Source organism: Erpetoichthys calabaricus, chromosome 14 (genome assembly GCF_900747795.2).
Source record: "Erpetoichthys calabaricus chromosome 14, fErpCal1.3, whole genome shotgun sequence".
Lineage (NCBI taxonomy): Eukaryota > Metazoa > Chordata > Cladistia > Polypteriformes > Polypteridae > Erpetoichthys > Erpetoichthys calabaricus.
The window spans coordinates 91,342,538-91,365,433 of record NC_041407.2 but is presented as its reverse complement, the minus strand read 5'-3'; the positions used below and the strand labels follow the sequence as shown (position 1 = coordinate 91,365,433).

The window sequence follows — 22,896 nt, the reverse complement described above, 5'->3', positions numbered from 1 at the left end:
ACAGAAAACCAGAAAATCAGTGGGCACCATTTTGTGAAACACAACTGGCAGCCTGAACCCAGGAAGAAGTGCAGATCTGGATAAGCATATGACAACTGATGATAAAGTAAAGAAAGCTGCTTTAATGAGCAAGTCCATAATCCAAAAGAGTCCTCAAAAATGAGAAGGAGTAACTGTAACAAAATCCAAAAGAAGAAATATGCAAACAGAATCCAGAAGCGGGCAGGAGGTCTTCAACTGAGATGAGAACAAAAGAGCAAGGCCGAATTCAAACAGGCAAAGATAAAGTCAATAAGCACAAACTGAAAACACTAAATAAAACCCCTAATAGAAGTAATGTAATGCAATGCTGGGGCAGCACCACCATCACAGATAGGAGTGTCTGTTGGCGAATGACATGTAAAAGGACCAGAGCCCTCTCCAAATCCTCACACACAGCTGTTTGTGAACGCCTTAGGGGCAAACCTGCAAGAGCTTCTTTCACACCACTGATCCTGTATGGACAGTCATGAGCACCTGTCTGCAATAATGTAGCTCCTACAGAGCATCTGACTCCATTCACTTACTGCTCTGATGTAATCCATCAAATTGGTGACCCCAATGCATGAACCTCTAGCAGTCATTGTGAGAAGGCTAATTATATATTACTGCTGTCCATGTTGACCACCTGGGCTGGTTTAAATGGACATTGGACCACTCCTTCTGGGAGAGGCTATTGTTTGTCACGTGGTGTGTTTCTGTAAATTGGTCTGGGATGGATTTTGCATTCTAGGTGTCTGCTCTGAGAAAGAACTGAATGTGTTACAGAACAGCATTTGGGATCAGCATGACCCTGTGCCATGGTACATGGCCATTTGTGCCTGATACTACTGACCCCCACACATAGCTCATTTCTGGCCAATAAGGTGTTTCATTGATCATGTTTTCTAACCATGTCTTACTCAATTATCACTTGTTATGAATATCATTTTTGTGGAGTTTTGGCTGCTGTCTCTAGGTACAAGTGTTTTATCATTGCAATATAAATATACACAACGTGTCATTTTTTAAATATAAGCAATATTTTTAAATGTTTGAAGTGGGAGTTCCTTTCAGTCATTATTGCAGTTGAACTGATTTAGCCGTCAGAGGACTGACAGACATCTTGAAATGAAGTTTTCTGGAGCCTTGTATAAGATCTCCAATTTAAACATTTGAAATTCTCTTTCGGCACAAATTCCAAATTCCATTTGTTTGAACCCAGGGGTTTATCCTGCCTTATCAGCGTGCAGGGTGGAACACTGCATTTTTAACTGCCATTAGAGGCATTTATCTCTGCTTTCCCACAAGCCAAAGGAAACACAAAGTTAAGTGCATAATTGGGAAAAGTGGAGTTTACAGGCTCATTATTGACTGGACTTTTCAGGCCATTATCATTCAGGCGAGAGCGACTAGCATCATCACAAGATGCTCATCGTGGATCGCATTGAGTATCACGATGGTCAATGTGTGTTAGGGAGTTGGATTGTTAGTCATCTGCTGATTTGCCTGAGTGTGTCACAGGGTGGTCTGGTAGCAGCAAGGGCAATTTAATTAAAGCACTGTTGTAGAGGGTTCCCTATGAAAGGTGCTATATACTTGATGATTCAGGGACTATACTACATAGTAATATCTTAAGTTATATGTGTTGTCCCAAAAGAGTGTGTCTGTTTGTCATTTTTTTCTGTGCACTTAACTGATTGGTTGCCTACTATATTTTTGACAGGCAAAATGGAAAGGAATTTCAATGTCCCCTGCAAAGAGGTGAGATCTTCACCATCAGTGTTTACCTTCATATTAAGAAACATAACAGTCAGTGTCTTCAATGTGCCTTCTGAAAATGTAATAGTTGTAAGTAGCCAATTAAAAACCAGGGGTATCACAGTGATTATCACTGCAGGCAGGTAACATGGCTAGTTCTACAGAGACAGAGAGTCATAAAAAGATGTGAGTGCTGTAATGAGTCGTGGGTTGGCTTTGATTTGTTGCAGGAATTAAGGTCTCAAATGGAAAATCGTCAAGCTTTTGCTGTGAAAATCGACCCCATTTAGAGTCAGAGTTGACACCCTACTCCATTGAAAGGATCGGACCAAGTGATTATATGGAAACCCCCCAGACAGGTAAGAGAACGAGTGGCCATTCTGTGGCAAAACTAACAGTTTGTGTGTTGTTGGACCCCTACTCATGATGAAACTCCATATACTCGGTATGTTAATCAAGTTAACTGTAATATATATATATATATATATATATATATATACTATATATACAGTGGAACCTCTAGATACGAGTTTAATTCATTCCAGCACTGAGCTCGTATAGTGAATTTCTCGTACCTAGAACAAACTTCCCCATTGAAAATAAAGGAAATCCAGTTAATCCATTCCGCACCCCCAAAAATATCAACATAAAAATCAATTTTCCTAATAAATAACACTGGTAAATAATATAACTGTAGTTTACCTTTATGAAGAGTCCTGGCTGGCTTGAGGGAGACGATAGGGAGTAAGTAAGTTAATTTCAATGGCCATGGTTTCCTTTTTTTTCTTTGCAGCACTATCTGAGGCAACAATCTTCTTGAGAGGCATCGTGGAATAATTATTTTCACGTTAAATGCAAAAAAAACAATGAAATCACAAGCGCACGCTACGGGAGAACAAGGAACACTGAGTTAGCTGATGGGCGGGCAGCGTCAGCTTGGGTGAATCCCCGAGTCGAGGCGGATCGGGAAACACGTCACGCATACCCACAGCCTGGCTCGTGGCTCGTTACGCGAGCCAATGCTCGTATTTAGATCCGAATTTTTCGCTCATACTTTCCTCGTATCTTGTGATCGTATCTCGAGGTTCCACTGTATATATATATATATATATATATATATATGTAAACTTTCATGAACATACACTTGGCTGTTTTGGAGTAATGCATAGTTTGGTGGTGTTTACTTATTTGGCTGATGCCTTTATCTAAGATGACTTACAAAATTTATGATCCAATTGGTTACATTTCTTTTGGTTTTCCAATTGGAGCACAGACAGGTGAAGTGACTTGCTTAGGTTCACAGAACGGAATTTGAACCTTCAACCACAGGGTTTAAAGTCCTAAGCCTTAACCACTACACCACACTGTCTGCTGGTTATTGGCCTCACATTATGACTCAACAATGAAATTCTTTAAAATTCATATTTTAACATGAATGGTATTGTAAACACAAAATTTTGAGAAGGTAGACATAAATGTTTTTGAGTGATGGACCACTTTTGTGTTGGACCTCATTACACCACCATTTCAATGAAATCACTGCCGTAAAATGTAGCTTTCACTGTAAGTAGTGCTAAACCTAAACAGTGTGCCAAATTCACTACAATCAGCTGAACCATTTTTTTTGTATGACAGAGTGGATTTGGTTTTGCTGCCCCCGCCATTACAATCCCATCCCAACCCGATGGAACTTTTGAAAGGCTTAACATTGAGATAGTAATATGTATGCAAAATTTCATGAGCGTCAACTTACAGTAAGTGATGCATTTTTCCTCTTCCCCCCATTAAAGCCACCCTTCCCAATTCAATTTTTGAAGCACCATGTAGCCTGGATTTTAGGTTGCCTCAGCTTTATTACACATGAAAAATTTTATGAAGATTGACTCAACAGTTTTGGAATAGAGTGCAGCTTTGGGCTTCATTTTATTATTACAAATGTTTGTGATACACCAACTGTTGGAATGACTAAGAAATAGAAACTGGATGGACACACAAGATCCATCTTTTAGAATGTATTTTGTAATGCATGTAGTAATAAAACGCATTACATTTTTCATTCCAACAGATGGTGCATCACAAATAATTGTAGTAATAAAATGTGCTACTACAAATGTTTGTGATTTGTTTTATGTAAATGTACATTTTATTTACACAATGCAAATTTCAATCCACAAAACAAATTTGCCTTGTCGAAACTTCATACCAATTCCATTACACTTTATAATACAAACATTCTTGCTAAGAAACATTAATTTTGTAATCATTTTCTTGTGATGCACCATCTGTTGGAATGACAAATTCAATAAATTTTATTACTACAAATGTCTGTGATGAGCAATCTGTTGGAATGACAGAGACATAGCAACCGGATAGACACACAGACACTTTTTGTTGTATTAAGGTGGATTAGTTAAGAACTGTCCCTGTAGTCTACGATGAGATCCCGCTTTGGCTGGTTCAAACGTTTGTATGTGCCGATGACAGTGTCCTCCCATCTGCCTGCTGGGAAATATAGTCCCTGCATTAGTGCCATTTTTTGGGCTGCCCCCTATTATAAACGTTTCCCTGATATGCCATATAGCACATGTTTTAAGTTGGCACAGTGGCAACCTACATGCAAAATTTGGGGGAAATTGGTTCAGTGGTTCTTGAATGAGGCAGACAAACAAACTGGCAAACAAATGGATTGTAGTTTTGTTTATACAGATTAACACTCTCAGACCTGCTCAATCCAGTTCACAGTCGTCAGGTGGCCAAAGCAGCATCAGGTGCAAGGCTGGAATCAGACATGGATGGAGCACCAGCTCAACTCAGGGTTCTGCTCATGTACATCTCCACCTGGGGTCTAAATGGAATCACCAATGTACCTCACGCACACCACTGTACCACTAAGCAGCCCCATTTATGTGGCAAAATCTGATTTTAAAAATGCGGAAAACTTTAGAGGAGATGTGGCAATAAGCAGTGCAGGCAGATTTCTCTTTATGAAGGTACTGCCTCTGGTAAATCTGCAGTTTGAGGGTCCATGAATGGTTCTACTTTACAAGCTTTTCAGAGGGAACGATAGTCCTGGTTTAATGAAAAGGGGACAGTGAGACCAAATGACGAGGTCATCTCGAGGCCGCTTTACTTTTGTGTGGTTGTGGAAGACAAGGCAGCGTTTGAGAAGGCCCTTGCCTAGTGGCAGTGCGCGTTGATTCTGCTCTTCGTCCATTCTGCTTCGCTGCCTTCAGTTCTCTCTCTCACAGTTTAAACATTGCTTCTTTATTCTCTTTGCATAGTACAGAAGGCTTTTTTATTTGTTTTATTTATTTTTTTTTACATCAGACCTACGCTAGTAGAGAACACAGCTTATGTAACACTATAGAAGCATTTATGTGAGAAAGGAAGCAAATACTTTAAATACACAGCCGAGCATAGAGGGGCCGGCACACAAACAATCAGGGGGTTTATCCAGTAGTAATTAAAATGAGTTACTCGTCCTCTTGGCCAGCAGTTGACTTTCCTGTGATGCCAAAGGGTTTTTTTTCTGAGTATTTGATGAAAAGAAAACAAAATGAGGAGTCCTATTTTAAAATTAATTAAGAATTTACATACCATGTATGGTGTATATATAGTACATATATACATATATAATATGTACTGTATATGTGAGTGACCCTTAATTGAAATTAAGCCAAAGGCTGTTCTCTTTATCAAAAATAATAATTTACCAAAAACAAAACATACAAGAGATTGATAAATAATATGAGGACTCAGAATAAAAAAAAACAACAGAAAGAAAGTCCCATCAGCCCCCCGAGGACAAAGCTAAACTGAGCTGAGTCTCTTGCTGTGCTATTGCGTGGCTCATCTACTTACCCGGCAGCCATATTGAGCCACATGCACAATCACTGTTCTTCTCCTCTCTTTAACATCAAGATCTGGACACATGGCTTTCCAGTCTTTTTGATCACCTGTCCAACTGTGACACTGAGGCAACTTTATACTCCAGAATGGGACTCTAGCTGTTTGTCCCCCAGATCACCTCACTATGCAGTTAAAGGACATCTCACATGTTGTAATACAAGTGCTGCCTACCCTACAGCAGGATGCCATCTGTTACATACAGTACAGTAACCCTCTACTGCCTTCCCAGTGTCACCATCACATTGGTGTACACGACCAACTTGTGGCTACCTGACCACATTTTGGATTTCCCTGACATTATTTCAAATTGTTGGTAAGCTGTGTGGTGACTGCTGACCCATAATGCAATTACCATGTGTCCTCCTAATAAACTTTTATATTACTGCTAAAAGTCAGTGTGCAAGCACTGACATAAATGGCATATAACAGAGACGTATGCATCACAAACATTGGTAGTGATAAAGTGTGTTAATACAAATGTTTGTGATGTACCATCTGTTGGAATGACAAATACAATGCATTTTTGAGCACGACAAACATTAATGTTGAGGTCTACGTTGATTACTTTGATTTCAGTCAGTCTTAGACAGGTAGCACAGCTAGTAAACAATAAAGCAACATTCAGAAAATAGGAAAAGTGAAAATTCAGAACAGGTTCACACTTTAACTGAAATAATAAATGAAAACAAAGTTCAGTAGAAATTCAGTGAAAAGGCCAGAGAGTCATGGCAGGTTTAGGGTCAGCTGATAAAGTTACAGTCTTACATATCGCACACATTTTCTCAAGCGGCTCTTCCGTACACTTAAGAAGACTGAAGTATATGATTGTAGGTGTTCCTTTGTTTCTGCTTGTCCTCGCCATGCTGACAGAAGTCTGTTTCATCACACATTGCCTAACCGCACTGCAGTCTTTATGCATTTGCCAAAATCAATTCAGTTCTGTCATGTTGTTGTCTTTAAGGCTGAAACAACCTTTACAAGTCTGAACCTGCCAATTTTCTGAACCACCATCTTCAAGGATGTTACCATAAAAGGATCACTTGAATTAAAAAGTGTTTGATTGACTGAAGAAATAAATGATGAGTACATTTAAATAACAGTTGGAACACAAAAGTTATGTGTTTGATTTCAAATCACATTTCTTTGATCTACCAGCAAGGCACACACATCCATCCTGCCTCCCTCTCACCCAGATGCTTGGTTATTTTCAGGTTAACTTTTGCACCTGCCCTTTACATGTTGATTTATATTGCACATTTGCCCCTGAGACTTGACTTATAACATTCTCATTGGTCAAGAGTCCTGTCTTCAGTACAAAAGTGTTATCCCATGTGAACCGCCCATCTGTTTGTGGACTATTTTCAGTTTCCAGAGGTGTTTAGTTAACAATATTTCAGCAAGAAATGAATGTGTATTGCAAGCTGTGAGCATACGACTGGATGGCACGTGGACTTTTACAGTGTTTTTCAAATCACTGCGTTGAGTGGTTCAGGGGCTGCTGCCGGTATGTTGTGAGTTACTATTGTGTAAAATGGTAGTGGGTCATTAAATGGATTGTGCTGGGTCATGAGTGAGTTGCACAGTACGTCATGGTAGGTGGTAGCTCCAGTGATGGTACTTGGAAAGAGTCTGACAATCCTGCTCAGTTCACAAAAGGGGACAACTTACCTCTTCCCTACTCTGACGATCGCACTTGATTCACTAAGCGGAGCTAGTGGTGGGTCGTGAAAACACTTACATGAGAAAAAAATGGGTCACAACACCAGAAAGTTCCAGAAACACTGAATTACGATACACGAATAACATCAGATGTTTTTCATAGACATTTTTTTATCACCATAGACTATAAGAAATGTTGTTATCCCTATTCTATAAGAAAACAGATTTAAAATTTTTCTCTGCTATTTCTACAAACCATATGGGGAAATCAACGTATAACAAAGTAATTTTTGGCTGGAGTGTTCCCTTAAGCTAAATGTATGTATTCCTTTAAGCATTTTTAATTATTCCTTTAAGATTTATTTGCCGTTTATACTGAAGAGTTTCTGTATAAATGTGACATTTGTCATTTGGCTTCTAAACTACACTTTCTTGTATACTCAGATATGGGGATGGATATTTAAGGATTAAACCGCAAGACAATGATTCTATTTTTATATTATGTACATTAAAGAACCATCAACAACAAATCAAATCAAATTAATAATATATTGAAGTTATTATAAAAGTAAAGTTGAATAAATCGGACTCTGCAGCTGCATGAATAAAAAAGTACCACTTCTGGTTAGCAGAAATAGCCCAAAAGTTGACGGAAATCTACGTTTTGTACCTAATACTTGTATACAAAATTTGGTTGACCTAAGTGAAAGCATACTCAAGTTATCGTGTTTACACACACACACATAATTCCAAAAATGGCATTTTCGGACTCATGGAGGTCTAAAACGTTGAGATTCATCAAAATTTCGAAATGGAATTTTTGGAGGATTCCAATATTTTCCCTATACTTTGTATACGAGAAAGTCAGGGAGGTCTAAAACATCGAGATTCATTATACTCTCGACATTGAATCTTTGGACAATTACAATATTTTCCCTATACTTCATATAGGAGAAAGTAAAAATTGCATCCCACAAATGATAATAACGTATAGAACTGCATATCTGTCCAATTTAAAAATATGGCTGAAAGGAAAATCAACAGCCACCAGAGCATTGTACAATATTGTGTGAAACCCATGTTAGTCTTTACTTACATACACAATTCTTTTATTTGTATCGAACTATTTAGACACTGCATGGACAGAAGTGCATGGACACCTCTCCACGTCATCGATTTCACGTGACTGAGACCTCCATTGAGAAACATAAGCAGTAGAATGAGTTGTACTGAAGAACTCAGTGACTTTTAACATAGCACTGTTATAAGCTAAAACCATGGTGGGTAACATGACCTGTCCCTTATGCCCCAAGGTCTTTTAATCCTAACGCATTTTCAGGGCCGGGTGAGGTGAGATTTATTAGAGATTTGAGCACCACAGTTTGGTCAACCTCTCAGCTTAGCTGAAAGATAAGAGGAGTCTGTCACACTCATTGTGTTTGCTAAAGTTATGTTATCCAACTATGTTATCGCTGATACTTTTTGAAAGTTGTCAGGGAAGTATCAGAGAAGTGCATATCTTTTTAATGAAATAGTGCAGCGCAGACTCACAAGTGTAGGGAAGGACATGCAGCCATGGAGCACTTGATGGGGGAATGAGCAGTTAGCCATTCACGTGCGCCATCCCTCATTAGCACCTCAGCGGCCCGTTAAGAAAGAGAGGTAAAGAGACACGTGCACTCGTTAGCTTGTAAAATGTCTGAGTGGTTCAGTGAAAGAAGAAGAAACAAAGAAAAGGTAAGAAGGAGCAGAATCGACAGGGGAATCCAGTGAGCGAAGAAAAGGAAACTGGTCGGGAGGAGCTCTGATTGAGCAAACAGGGAGATTTATTCCAGAGGCATTCTAGTCTTTTGAGTGTGAGGGAGCAGGTGCGATTGAGGGCTTGGAGAGTTTTCTGTGGGTTACTGAAGAAGGTGGTGGGAAGAGTGAGCCATGAGCGAAGAAACCCAGTTGGAACCGAAGGAAGTAGCTGGGACAGAGAGCTGAAAGGGGACCGGGTTCACTGATATCTTGTAGCATGTTGTAGCCTTAATAAGAGAGCAGATCAGACAGAGAGATAAAGGCACTGGTGAACAGGTTTTGTAACGTGGCCAATTCTTGGACAGATTTAAACCCTCAGATTTTATCTATTTATTGGACTTCATTTTTCCTCAGTTCACTGCCTTATGGCTTTTTCATAAACTGTTATTTATTGATTACATCTATTTGCACTACACTCTTGGTCACTGTTTACTTTTAATAAATACATACTGTGCACTTTTATCTTGTCATTGTTTCCTTACTTGCCCTAATCCATCCTCGGTTACAAACTACTAGGTGCCTTGGAAATCAGGTGATACCCATAGCTGTGGGCACCAGGGCATCACAGGTGGGGGAACCAGATGAGCAAAAGACATCTGCTAAACTTGAATGTGCCCTCAGACCAACTCATAATTAGAAGTCTTTGAGTCCTGTTGGGACAGTTAACCACATTACTGGACTAAGCGGAACTTTGGACCGTCTACAGTGTCTAAGATTTTGTGTATTGCAGCTCTCTTTAAGAGCAAAGTGTTGCATCCTAGGTGCAGTGCAAAGGTATCATGCTTCCTCAAGGTTGGTGATCAGGTATCCTTTCTGATTTAGTAGCATCTGATTCTGATCTTTCAAGTGTGTAAACACACATGATAATAATTCATTCGTATGTGTACAAAACCTATGCTTAATAATTCTTTAATTTTTGTCCTTAGTGTATGCAGAGGCCGATGTAATTCCCGGTGGGCAGAAAGCCAGCTCTACTTTTCGGCCTACTGTTGAAGACGGCTACACCATCCCAATGATCCTCAACCACTATGATACTCCTGGAAAGTTTCATGAATATGCTGAACCTCTGATGCCTGAGCCGGAGTATGCCACCCCTTTCAGTGAACAGTTTCAGGACCCCGGCAGTGGAGAAGCAAAAAGGGGAACTTCCACGATTAAAATAGCACCCCCGTGCTCCAGTGCATTGACTGGAGGTACAAGTAACAGTATTGCACAACAGTACGACTTCCCCATTCAAAGATTGGAGTGTGTAGGAGAACAGGTGGACTATAATGTGCCCCAGGCCTCTGGGGGCACAGCCAGAAAGGCTAGTGTGATTTATGCAGAGCCACAGGCAGAATCTCAGTGGCAGAGGACCATGGACCCTGCAGAGCACATGTACCATGTGCTTTTGTGAGACTTTAGTTGTAGGCATGTTAAAGAACCTTCAAAGGATCTGGAGTCCAGTCATAATCTTCTATTCCCTATTTCTGGACAGAAGACTTTGCAGCTCAACAACACGTCTAATGATTAATGACTCGGGTGTACATTTGCCCTATGGTGCACATTTCACAGAATGATGGGCTGCCTGCCTTCATATTTGCCCAGAAAGGGCAAAGCTACTTGAAGTTTTATCAGCATCAACTCAGATGCAGCATCAACTCAGCTCATCCAGATTTTAGCCCTCTGGATACAATTATATGTGAAAGAGAGAAAATAAAAAAGAGCACTTTAGTGCAAGTGGATTTGGATTTCCCTGGGGAGCTCACTACAAGGGAGTGGGAGTACAGGAGACATAAAATGGGGAGCGGCTGATCAGTGCAGTGATTTCCAATTGCACTGCTCAGATTTGTTTTTATTCAGAAAATTTATTGTTAGGAGAAAACGGTCCATTTGGCAGAATCCCGGATGTCTTATTGTTTTGTCAGGTTTCACCTGCTTTATCTTAAGCCCAAAAACAGTGACCACAAGGTAGGAAAGGGGATCTGACCAGACTGGATTAGGAACTCTGTTCAAATACAAAGAGGACCTTAGAGTTGCATGTGCTTGTGTCTTGTGTAAGTGAAAGGTTTTAAAATTGTAAGATGTCATTGTAAAAGGTGCCAACCAGAGGTTACTGAGAAGACTGAATTCTCATTTAGCCAGAAAGAAAGCACCATGCTCCTTCTTGAGACTGTAATATCTGAATTAGGATTGAGTGCCCCCTAGAGGAGATTCACCATCACTGGAAACTGCTGGTTGTTTCTCACAATTATTTTTAGCACCTGAAAAAAAAAAGAAATCTTCTTCAATAAATGCACCAAACATTGCAAGAAAGCATATTCGCTAAGCATGGACAATCAAAGAAATAAATATGACAGAAAATTTGCAACACTCGTGTCATTTGGTTGGCATCCTGCCTGGGGTTGTTTCTTGTTTGCATCTGAGGCTGAAGGGATCTCCTCCAGCAGACTGTTACTCTGTCATTGACAATCTGGGTTTAGAATATGAATGGAAGAATTGATGGCCACGTGCTGAGAGGTTTGTTACATTTTGGGAAGGAAAAAAGAGGGCTGAGTGAAGAAATGGATGGCGAGGTGTGTGAGCTGTTGGTCTGGACTGCCAAACCAACCCGTGGGTGTTAAATCCATGTTACAGTTTCTATGTTTAAATCTTGTTTAATATTAAGAAGACATAATTTTAATATGTGCACTTTATATGATCTGCAGACGTTAGGAAATGATGTTTGGAATGCCATAAATATTACCTTGGATGCTAAGCAAGGCCAACTTGAGTGGGGGGCCTTCATGAAATAAAAGGTAAAGTACCACTTCTGGTTAATGGAAATAGCCCAAAAGTTGATAGAAATCTATGTTTTCTACCTAATACTTGAATGAAAAATTTGGTTGACCTAAGTGAAAGCGTACTCAAGTTATCGTGTTTATGTACACACACACACACATAATTCTGAAAGTGGTATTTTCGGACTCAGGGAGGTCTAAAACGATGAGATTGATCAATATCTTGACATTGAATCTTTGGACGATTCCAATACTTTCCCTATACTTCCTATACGAGGAAGTAAAAAAATCAGTTAACTCATGTGCCCAGTGTGCCAGCAGGGAGCGCTCTTTCTCCATACCAATTTGAAGGAGATGTTGAGGATTTTTATTGCAGTTAGTGGTATTGTCTCACACTTCTAGAGCCCAGTCTAGGCAGTGTTTGTGTGCAGTTTTCTGTGTTCTACAAGTATGTGTGATCTTTGGGGTGCACAGTCTTAAAACCTACCATATCTATCTATCTATCTATCTATCTATCTATCTATCTATCTATCTATCTATCTATCTATCTATCTATCTATCTATCTATCTATCTTCCTTCTGCAGCCCTAAAACTATGAGTCAATTTGACTGAGGGCTCCAACTTCTCATGATCTAATGCTTAAAGAAATCCATCCATTATCCAACCCACTATATCCTAACACAGGGTCACAGGGGTCTGCTGGAGCCAATCCCAGCCAACACAGGGCGCAAGGCAGGAACAAATCCCTGGGCAGGGTGCCAGCCCACCACAGGGCACACACACACACACACACACACCAGGCACACACTAGGGACAATTTAGGATTGCCAGTGCACCTAACCTGCATGTCTTTGGACTGTGGGAGGAAATCCACGCAGACACGGGGAGAACATGCAAACTCCACACAGGGAGGACCCAGGAAGCGAACCCAGGTCTCCTTACTGCGGGGCAGCAGCGCTACCACTGCACCATCGTGCTGCCCCGCTTAAAGAAATTGTTCAGAAAATTGAACCAGACAGAAAGAGTTAGTGGAAGTTCTGTCATTCTGATATCTGGTCACCTAAAAGAACTGACATGCCCAGACGGACGACAGTCTCAGTAATTCCTTATGTATCCAATGTACTGCCACACACTAACCACAGTGGGCAACATGAACTGTCCTTTATACCCCAAGATCTTTTCAGTGCAACACAATTTCAGTGGTGGGTGAGGTGACGTTATCCATTAGACATTTTTGGGGTATGCGAGTATAAGGCAGTTCTTCAACATCCACAGTTTGATCAGCTTTTCAGCTTTGCATTGCTATTAAGGACAAAAGACTCCACAGTTTGATCAGCTTTTCAGCTTTGCATTGCTATTAAGGACAAAAGACTTCTGAAAGATAAGAGGAAACCATCAAGCTTGTTAGTTAAAAGCTAAGTGGATTCAGAAACTATTCAGACCCCTTCACTTTCTGGGAATTCTATTACTCTGTAGATTTAGTTTTAAGTAGATACATTTGCTGTTTTTGTCATTCAGTGTAATAATAATAATAATTCATTACATTTATATAGCGCTTTTCTCAGTACTCAAAGCGCTATCCACACAGGGAGGAACCGGGAAGCGAACCCACACTCTTCCACAGTCTCCTTACTGCAAAGCAGCAGCACTACCACTGCACCACCTGTGAGGATTAAGAACCCATAATGGCAAAGTGAAAAGATATTTTCAGAAAGGTTTTCAGATTTTTTAAAAATCAAAAAGTAAAATCTCTCATTCAGTTCCAGCTTTGAGCATTCTCCATAAGTCTTTACAAGCTTTGCACACCTGGTAGTTTATTCCATTCTGCCTGCAGATCCCCTCGTGCTCAATTAGATTGTAGTTCAATGGAGTTCGAGTCTGGGCTTTGGAAGGGCCACTCAAGCATAGCCAAGACTTGTTATGAAGCCACTCCAGCGTTGTCTTTGGCTGTATACTTCAAGTTATTGTTGTGCCGAAAGGTGAACTCTCACTCCAGTCTGTGGTGGAGTGCACTCTTGAGCAGTTTTTCTTCTAGGACCTGTCTTTCTATATTTGGCTGCATTCCTCCTCTTAATTCCAACCAGTCTTCCCCTCCCTGCTTCTGAGGATAGATTGATGTTGCCATTACCATGCTTCACCATGGGGATGGTGCTAGGCAGATGATGAGCATTGCCTAGTCTTTGTCATACAGAGTGCTTTGAGTTTTGACTAAAGAGGTCACTTTTTGTCCCTTCACACCAGGGAATCTTTTCTCTCATGCTGTCAGAGTCCAAACAAACTGTCACCTGCCTTTTACTGAAGAGTGGCTTTTGTCTTGTTACTACAGTTTTGCTGAAATGGTCATCCTTCTGACAAGTTCTGCCATCTCAGCAGAAGACTTCTGAAGCTCTCTTAGAGTGACCATTGGGTTATTGGTCACCTCCCTGAACAAAGCCCTACTTGCTCAGTTACTGAGTAATGCTAGACACCAACTCTAGGAAGAGTCTTGGTGGTTCAAATCTTCTTCCGTTTCACAATCATAGAGGCCACTGTGTCCCTAGGAACACTCAAAAGATTTAAAAATAGTTTTATCCCCTTTGCCCTGATCTACGCCTCAGTAAAGTTTTATCATGGAGGTCTACAGAGAGTTCCTTGGACTTGATAACACATGCTGTGTGAATTGTGGGACTTTCTATATACAGGTACAAGTGTGCCTTTCTAAATGATGTCCAGTCAATTCAATTTGCCACAGGTGGACTCCAGTCAAGTTTTAGTCATGTCATAAGGAGAACTGAAGCAAACAGGATTCACTTGACCACAGTTTGGAGTAGCACAGCAAAAGATCTGAATGCTTAATATGAAAGAGAAATTTCAGTTCTGGATTTTTAAGGAATTTGCAAACCTTTCTGAAAGTTTTCACTTTATTGTTACAAGTCAGTGAGTGTACATTGATGGTCAAAAATGGCAAATTTATATATTTGAAATGAAATGGACAACCTAGTAAGGTGTGCCAAAAGTAAAGGGGTCTAAATACTTTCTGAATCCACAGTGTGTTGTCCCAGTATGTTAAATAAGATACTTGTCCAAAATGTCCATTGTGTTCATCAAATTGATTTTGTTCACTAAAGCTGCAATATCCAATTATGTTAAAACAGACAGATAGATAGATAGATAGATAGATAGATAGATAGATAGATAGATAGATAGATAGATAGATAGATAGATAGATAGATAGATAGATACTTTATTAATCCCCAAGGGGAAATTCACAAAATTCACTTGTTGAAAGTTGTCAGGTTTACTGCTTTAGTGTGTATCCTGTGATCTGCAAGGGTCATACACAGGGTTTCTTTTAGCTTCTGTGAGTAGCTGATGAAGATAAAGACTTTTTTAACAATAACCCAGCCCACACATTCATTTAAGTGATTTGTTAACTTGTCACATATTTTCAGTTCAATTTATTCATATACTCTATAGCACACATCTCTGAATGCAGGTTATAATCACAGCCACAGACCAATAAATATAGTCACTGCAGCTTACAAAGGACCTACTGCTTATTTAGCCAATGTGTTTACTCAGGGGAGTGCTCAAAATTAAGATGCGTTTGAAATGTTTTCTGGTGAGGAGACCACTACAACGGCAGCAAATGTAGTGCGCGAGACTTGCTCATGTTCACAGTAAGCCAGAGGTCTGAAGCAAACCCCCAGCTTTGCATACTGCCTGCATATAGAGGCAGAGCAAAATATTTTTAGACTAAACTATTAAGAGAAACACCAGTAAAACCGGACAAGTTTTATTTTTCTACACTTAAAACACTTGTTTTAGCTTTCACAAACCTGTACTATGCCATCCAGATAAAATATTTTGTTTTTCTTACCCAAACCCCTCTTTATGCAGCTTGCTTGGTGTCATCATCATGGGCTTAGCGCATCCCATGGAGGTACAGCAGAATTGCATACTGGGCAGCAGGTGGTACTCACATGGAGCCAGGTCAGCTGAACGGGGTGGTTTTGGTGTCTGTTAGGACTCATTGTTTCTCAGAGCAGCTTTTGCCACCCATGCACTGCACGCAGGGCCAATGTCCACCACCCTCTTTCTGTTTCACAACATCACCCAATTTCCTAGATCGACTGTTGCAAACACCAAAGTAAGTCAGTATAATACAAACCTTTTACGAAAGGCCTTTTAAGGCATGCTGTCAATATGAATGACAATCATCATATAAAGTTATGCATACCATCATGACTGCACTATCTTGGATCTTGAATTTATTTTGTGTTGGATCAGCTTCCATGCTTCTCTTGTTCTGATTGCTGTTAAGAAGCAGAGGTGATATTCTCGCTTTCTCCCAGTTATTAAATGCAACTTTAATTTCTCACAACCTGTTTTATCGTGGGGTGAGTGGGACTGACCCTAGGTTTGTTATGAATTGGTCTACTCTCACACATCCTAAAATTAATGTGTGTACACGCAGAGACTCAACGACATGTTTACACTTAAGTAATGATTATAATTGATGATTTTGCTTCTGAATACTTCACTTAGGGACTCACTAAGTTTGGCTTGAGCAGACCAGACGAGTATACTTGGGGGGCTCCTAGACATTGATAGCTGATCCTCCTTTGTCACTCCTTACTATGCTGTTTACTAATAGAGGTGTCTCCCCTCAGTTGCTAACCCTTTTGGAAAGAAATGGCTGTCTACCCATACCGGTGTTGATATAAGTGTACTTAAAAAGCTAAAATGTGTGAGGCCTCTAAAAGACACATACACCAGGCTGGAAACTTCTTTAGGTTGGCTGTAGTTTGCCATCACTCCAGCCAGCCTGACCCCACATTCTACAGGCAGACCTCATCCTGCACAGTCTTAAAAAGCTCACAATACTACCCCACAATGTACAATAAAACACAGAAATGCAATAAAAAGGAAAAGAAATTGTAAAACCTGTAGCTTGGAAGAACAAGTCACACACCATATCTTTATAACTTAATGAATTTATTCGGTTACGACATGGATAACAGAAAATTGCAAAAAGAGATAAAAACAAGTCCTACATGTAATCTAATTGTTGAAAACTAAAAAACCCAAAGCAAGAAATCCAAAACTACAAAATTTATACTCACAGTTCCTCGTTCAAATCACTGCTGGATCCACTCCCAGCCTCCTAATAAATAGGCTGTGGATAGTCCTTCAGCTGGGACATCAGGGTGGCCCTGTGCTATTTGAGGGTTCCAGACAGAAAATACAAGAAATGCAGATACATGCATACTAAATAATAAAAGCAGTATTACCAAAATTCATACTAACAATGAAAACACGTGGCAGAGTATGAAGTGCATCCCCAGGGTGTGGACAGGGGAGACTCTTCTGTAAGAATAAGAAAAGCAGTAATATGGAGTGTTGCACTGTATGGAGCAGAGACATGGACAGTGAGGAACGGGAATACAAACAGAATGCAAGCATTTGAACTGTGACTATTGAAAAATAAATGACCAGTTAGATGGTTATCTAAAGAAAAAGTGGTGGAAATGACTGAAGAAAAAAGGATCATGCTTGAAACAGTGAGAAGAAGGCAATAAAAACTGGATGAGACATCTGCTAAGAGATGAAGATGTTGATAGATAGATAGAGATAGATAGATAGATAGATACTTTATTAATCCCAGGGGGAAATTCACATTCTATCTATCTACCTAAAACCCGGGTAGCTCCACATTAGCATCTGGGATGGTGTTAGTTAGCCACGTTTCGCAGAAACACAACAAACTGCATTCTCTGTAGGTTCTGACATTTTTCACCAGCGCAGCGCAGTGAGAAGAAGGCAATAAAAACTGGATGAGACATCTGCTAAGAGATGAAGATGTTGATAATAGTGCTGGAAGATAAACTGGAGGGAAAGAAATCGGGAGGAAGGCCAAGACAATACATGTTATGTTACCTGAAAGAAAGTAAATCATACCAAGAAATGAAAAGAAGAGAGTACAGTGGAGGAACTGGTGATCGAAAGACCTGCTTTACAGCTTACAACTAAAGAAGAACAAAAACACATAAAAAAATAATTCACCAGAATTAACAAAAATGACAAAAGATATGAAAATAAAAATATAAGGCAGGCCCTGTATTTACCTCATTCGGGGCAGATTCACCATCAGGGTGTTCTGGATGTACACCCAGGGTACCATGGCAGTAAGGAGCCTTTTTCCAGCCCAACTACTAACAAGACCCAAATTAAAAGATTGCTTATCCATGTGCTGCAATGATCATGAACAAGCCAATGAAATTATTTAGTACCCGCCAGACGAAATGATGTCAATGAAATCAAAAGTAAGAAATCCAGTATCCACACGCTGCACTTTTAAAAGCAGGTCGACTCTCTGTTAAGGAGCTACATCATTCAGGGGCCTGTGGGGGTCTCAATCTGTCCTTGACCTCAGTTAAGCATGAAGTGCAAACGTTTAAAAGCAAAACAATACTTCTTCCAATAGGTTAATGGTAGTAAAAATGAATAATAGCAGCAAACAATATAAATAACCTACATACAACCATGTTCCAAGTCAAACAGCCTAAACAATATTGTGTTTATAAAATGTTGAGGACTCAAGGGTAGTTGTTTTACTGTTTTTAGCCAGTTAATGTAATGCCAATAATGTTCAGAGAAGCTTTCTGACTGGCAATGAGAGACCTCCATCCATTTTTGATTCCTCCCATCCAGTAGTTCCTGAATCAGGTCAGCCCGATATTAGGGTTGTGGGGCCACTGATTATCTCCTGGAAATTGCATCGTTGCTTTACAGGGATTTGGAAGTGCTTGTGACAAAAAGAAATTTCAGGATTTTAAAATCATATTTGGTTCTTGGAGCATTAAAAAGGCCTAAATTCTTTCCTGCTGTGAATACTGAGTCGGGGCGTCGTTAGGATTTGCAGATACCAGGGTCTGCTCTTAGTGCCGTCTGTGATTTTTCGCGCACAGTCGAATGAAATCTTCAAAGGGTGACTTGGGGGCGTTGAGTGAGGTTGGGCTTTTAGCGTCGTCTATCCAATATATAAAATACGAGGGTTGGAATCAGGAAGATCAACGGCTAAGCGCCAGAAATCAGAGGATAAAATCCACAAACCCCCCCGACGACAATGGTACTGACGCATAACCGCTCATGAAGACTAACGTCCACTCTTCCAACTGAATGTATTGAGGAAAGGGCCACATCTGTTTTTCTTGCAATCACGTAAATGTATGTTATTTATAAATGTGATGCTGGACTGGTTTAAATCAGGATCAACGCTTACAATTTGAAACGTATGCTTAGGATCAACTAACTGTGACCCTACGATCCAAAAACATACAATTATCTTCCTGAAAAATAGAAAGAAAAAACACAACAAGAACAAAAGAACACCGTTCGCAACCCTGCACTACCAAAGACAACACAGACCCTTTAATCTCAATGTGAGATTCAGTGTATTACAGACCTTCTCCATTAGAAAATAACGAGCACTTCCGCCTGAGGCGGGGCAACGGTCCCAGCATTCCTGTTTATTTGCATACAGCGACGTTGGGTAAACGGTTGCTACCTTTTTGACATAAAATAAATCATGTCTGTTTATTTAATTACTTTTAAGAGCCGGCAAGTATTACTACGATTATAAAATACCTGCCACAATGTGAGGGAGTGTGAGAAGTAAAAAAGATTACGCTGTAATTTCTTAGATACTCTACAGCTCAATGTACTCAAAATGAAGGGGGGAACACCTCGGCGAAAAAAATGGTAAAAAGGGCTTTTGCTGTGAATAGCACAGAGGAGGAATGATTATTCGTTTCTTCTTTGCGGAATCGAAATCAAGAGATTCCGGAAGCATAATTTTTGCAAACTCGGGCTGCTGATGATCAAATGTCTCAGCGCCCGTACAATAACAGTTAAAAACAGAATAAACAAAAGCTTAAATTTTAAAGTAGTAAAGGTCACTATTAACACTTCCCTTGTTTAAACTTTGTTTTCGAGACTAATGCTGCTAACTTTTACGCGGTGTAGCGTGACCAACGGTATGCAATTAGAACGAGACAGTGTCAGATACGATTTGTACTGAGGTTTACACATTTTTTTCCTGGAATTTGCATTATCTTTACTTTGGTAAACATCTAATGTATACTATATGCAATATATATTCTTGTATATTTACAAGAATAAAATATTACAGGCTAAACAAATATTGTGGACATTTACTTGCACTTATAGTGCCATCTACAGGTAATACTGAAACATGAAAGCCACAAATACACGGGACAGATATTATAAAACCTTTGTTCCCAGAGGGATTTTTTTTTTTTTTTTACAGAAGTTCTTTAAAAAAATAAACACATAGGTAGATTTAAAACACACACATACATAATGGTCTGAACACACACTTGAATGATTAAAAAGGGCAGAAAACAAAAAGTAAAACGTCTGACTTGGCAGTAAGGCATTATGCAGGCATATGGCTGTTGGCATAAAGGAGCCCTAGTTATGTTTCTTGAACTCCTCATTGTTTGTGTGTCAAACAAAGGATGTGCGGCATTGATCATAATGGCACTCAACTTTGTCTTCATTTTCTCCTCCTTTACAACTACTGTACCAGGGTTTACCTATTCTGGTACCACTTCTGCAGTCAACAATGTCCTTCTAGAACTCCCCTTAAGGCCATATCACATTTGATGACTTCTCCAGTGATTTTTCAGTTGTAGACTTCATTACCATAATCTTAGAAAGTCGGAAGTCAGCAACACTACTGTGAAAGTCAGTCATCTAGTCTCATATACCCAGCGACTCAATTTAACTAGTTAAAAAGTTGTTCTATGGTCTTCAGTCATTGGGGCAGGCTCCAAGTGTAATAGCCTGACAACCAATGAATGCTCATCTGGAAGTACAATGCCTATAATGTAATGACGAGGAATTAAAAATGAATGTGTTTTGGATATAACAAATAGAAGAAAAGATTATCTGATTGATGTTTCATGTAAAGAATGGATAAAACAAAAAAGGGCATAGATTGCAGCTAAAATCATTGTTGCCCTTGTCGGGGCATAAAATATGCCAAAGATTCTCACCCTGAAAGAACGCTCTAGGAGTCAGAGGATAGGCAATCAGAGTGATTAGTTTTATTGCAATAAACAATAACACAGACTCAACCCAATTAGGCCAAATTGAGTTGAGCCCTGAACGAGTCAAAAATCACAGTTTATATAATCATTTCTTATCATCGCTTGTAACAATTCATTCTATGAGCCCTGAAAAAGCCAAAAATCACAGTTTATATAATCATTTCTTATCATCACTTGTATCAATTCATTCTATGAACAATTCAGCCTATTCTGACTCCCTACTTCAGCTGGCTTCTCACTGGCCCTTTCTTGTCCAACAATATTGTTCTCAACTTATCACTTGTCTTCATTCTTGGCTTCCCTTATTTCCTAACCAGTCTTCAAACAACAGGTGTTCCCCCTTCTCTGACCTCGGGCAGTTTCTGTGCATCATTCTTCCCCTTCTCTGTCTTTCTGAGTTACTAAATATTGGTGGTTTCTCTCTGAGCTTAACTAAAAAAGAAACTATTTACTTTGACATACCTAATAAGTTTAATACTTACAAAGGTTCTTACTAAGTTTACATCTATCCATGCCAATACATGACTTTTTAATTTCTATACCCTTAACCCTTCAAACAGCACTGGCTGTCAGAAAAGAAGAGGCAAGCACAACTGTGCTGGAAAGTCATCATGCAGTTGCTAAATTAGACATGCCCAGTGATTTTCAGTTGCTTAAACTGACATGGTTCCAGGATGAGATTGGCACATTCATTCGACATGTCTGACATACTGAACGACTAGCAGTTGCATAATGTGAAGCCCTTGGCCTCTCTACTGCCATGCTATCCTCCTGCCTTGAAGCTCCCCAGTTACATTCCTTGCTTTCCTACTTTCAAGGGTATCTGCATATACACATTGCTGCACCCTGGTGATGTCTCCATTTTACTTGCATGACAATACATTCAGTTTTAGGTTGGTACAGGTAGTGCACTCCTACAAGTAGTTGGGTGTCCACATCAATGACAGGCTGAACTGGTCACATAACACAGAAGAACTACATAAAGGACAGCACAGACTCTTTAATGTGGGGAGTGACATCCTTCATATATTTTACAACTCTGTGATGCTCAGTGCAATCTTCTACGCTATGGTGTGCAGGGCCGATAACATCACTTCAAGAGAGGCCCACTGAATCAGCAAGCTAATTACACACTCAGTTATGGGATGCACTTTGGATCCCCAGAAGGCAGTAATGAAGGTGAGAATGAAGACAAAACTGAGAGCCACTATGAACAAAGCTGCACATCCTCTCTCTGACACAGAGTATGAGGTGTGACAATTTAACTCCAGGAATGAACACATAGAAAAAAATGTTTGCATGGGTGTGTGCTAGTGGCTACTGCCTCCTTCTCCTTCTGCAGCTATGCATTAAGTTAGAGGACATTGGTACTGCTGGAAACATACCATACTCTGTTTCTGGAATACATTTAAGTTTCTTTGTCATATTACAGTGGTTGTCAGAAATGTCTGAAAATCTTAAGTCCTTTCATGGTAGTTTTTATTTTTGGGAAAACTCAGAAATTATAAGGGGCTAAGTCAGGTGAATAGGGTGGATAATCTAATTTGGTAATTGGTGATCCACTTGACAGACCACAGTTCAGTTCTTTCCTTTGAAAATAATCCTGTAACCCTTTAAGCAGTTCTAAACAGCACTAATGGCTGACTGTCCCTGTTTAATGCATTCATAACGGACTATTCCCTTATTAAAAAAAATAAATCAAAACATGATTTTTACTTTACCGCTCTGACAATTAAACTGTCATATATCGTACTTTGATCTAATAAATTATTCGGCAGAGGACTCCTTTATATCAACTGTAACTGGCTTTTATAATGACTCACTGTGACCAAAACTGTCAAGTCATAACTTTTCTTTCATTTTAGCCATTCTG

General features: G+C 39.7%; 1 protein-coding gene and 1 non-coding gene across 3 annotated transcripts in view; both read left to right on the top strand.

Moving 5' to 3' along the window:
• The window catches only part of si:dkey-34d22.1 (discoidin, CUB and LCCL domain-containing protein 1), a 95,785-nt gene extending 84,908 nt beyond the window's left edge, over positions 1-10,877 (top strand). For both annotated transcript variants that reach the window (XM_028819131.2, XM_051936272.1), the window contains 3 exons: positions 1,745-1,782; positions 2,010-2,138; positions 10,074-10,877. In XM_028819131.2, the coding sequence (XP_028674964.1) occupies positions 1,745-1,782; positions 2,010-2,138; positions 10,074-10,543 (637 nt within the window). In that variant the 3' untranslated portion in view covers positions 10,544-10,877. The remainder of the gene's footprint in view (positions 1-1,744; positions 1,783-2,009; positions 2,139-10,073) is intronic.
• An 8,775-nt stretch (positions 10,878-19,652) lies between these two features.
• On the top strand, positions 19,653-19,789 carry LOC114665496 (U11 spliceosomal RNA). The gene has a single exon (XR_003718421.1). It is a non-coding gene; the product is annotated as a U11 spliceosomal RNA (small nuclear RNA).
• The last annotated feature ends 3,107 nt before the right edge of the window (positions 19,790-22,896 follow it).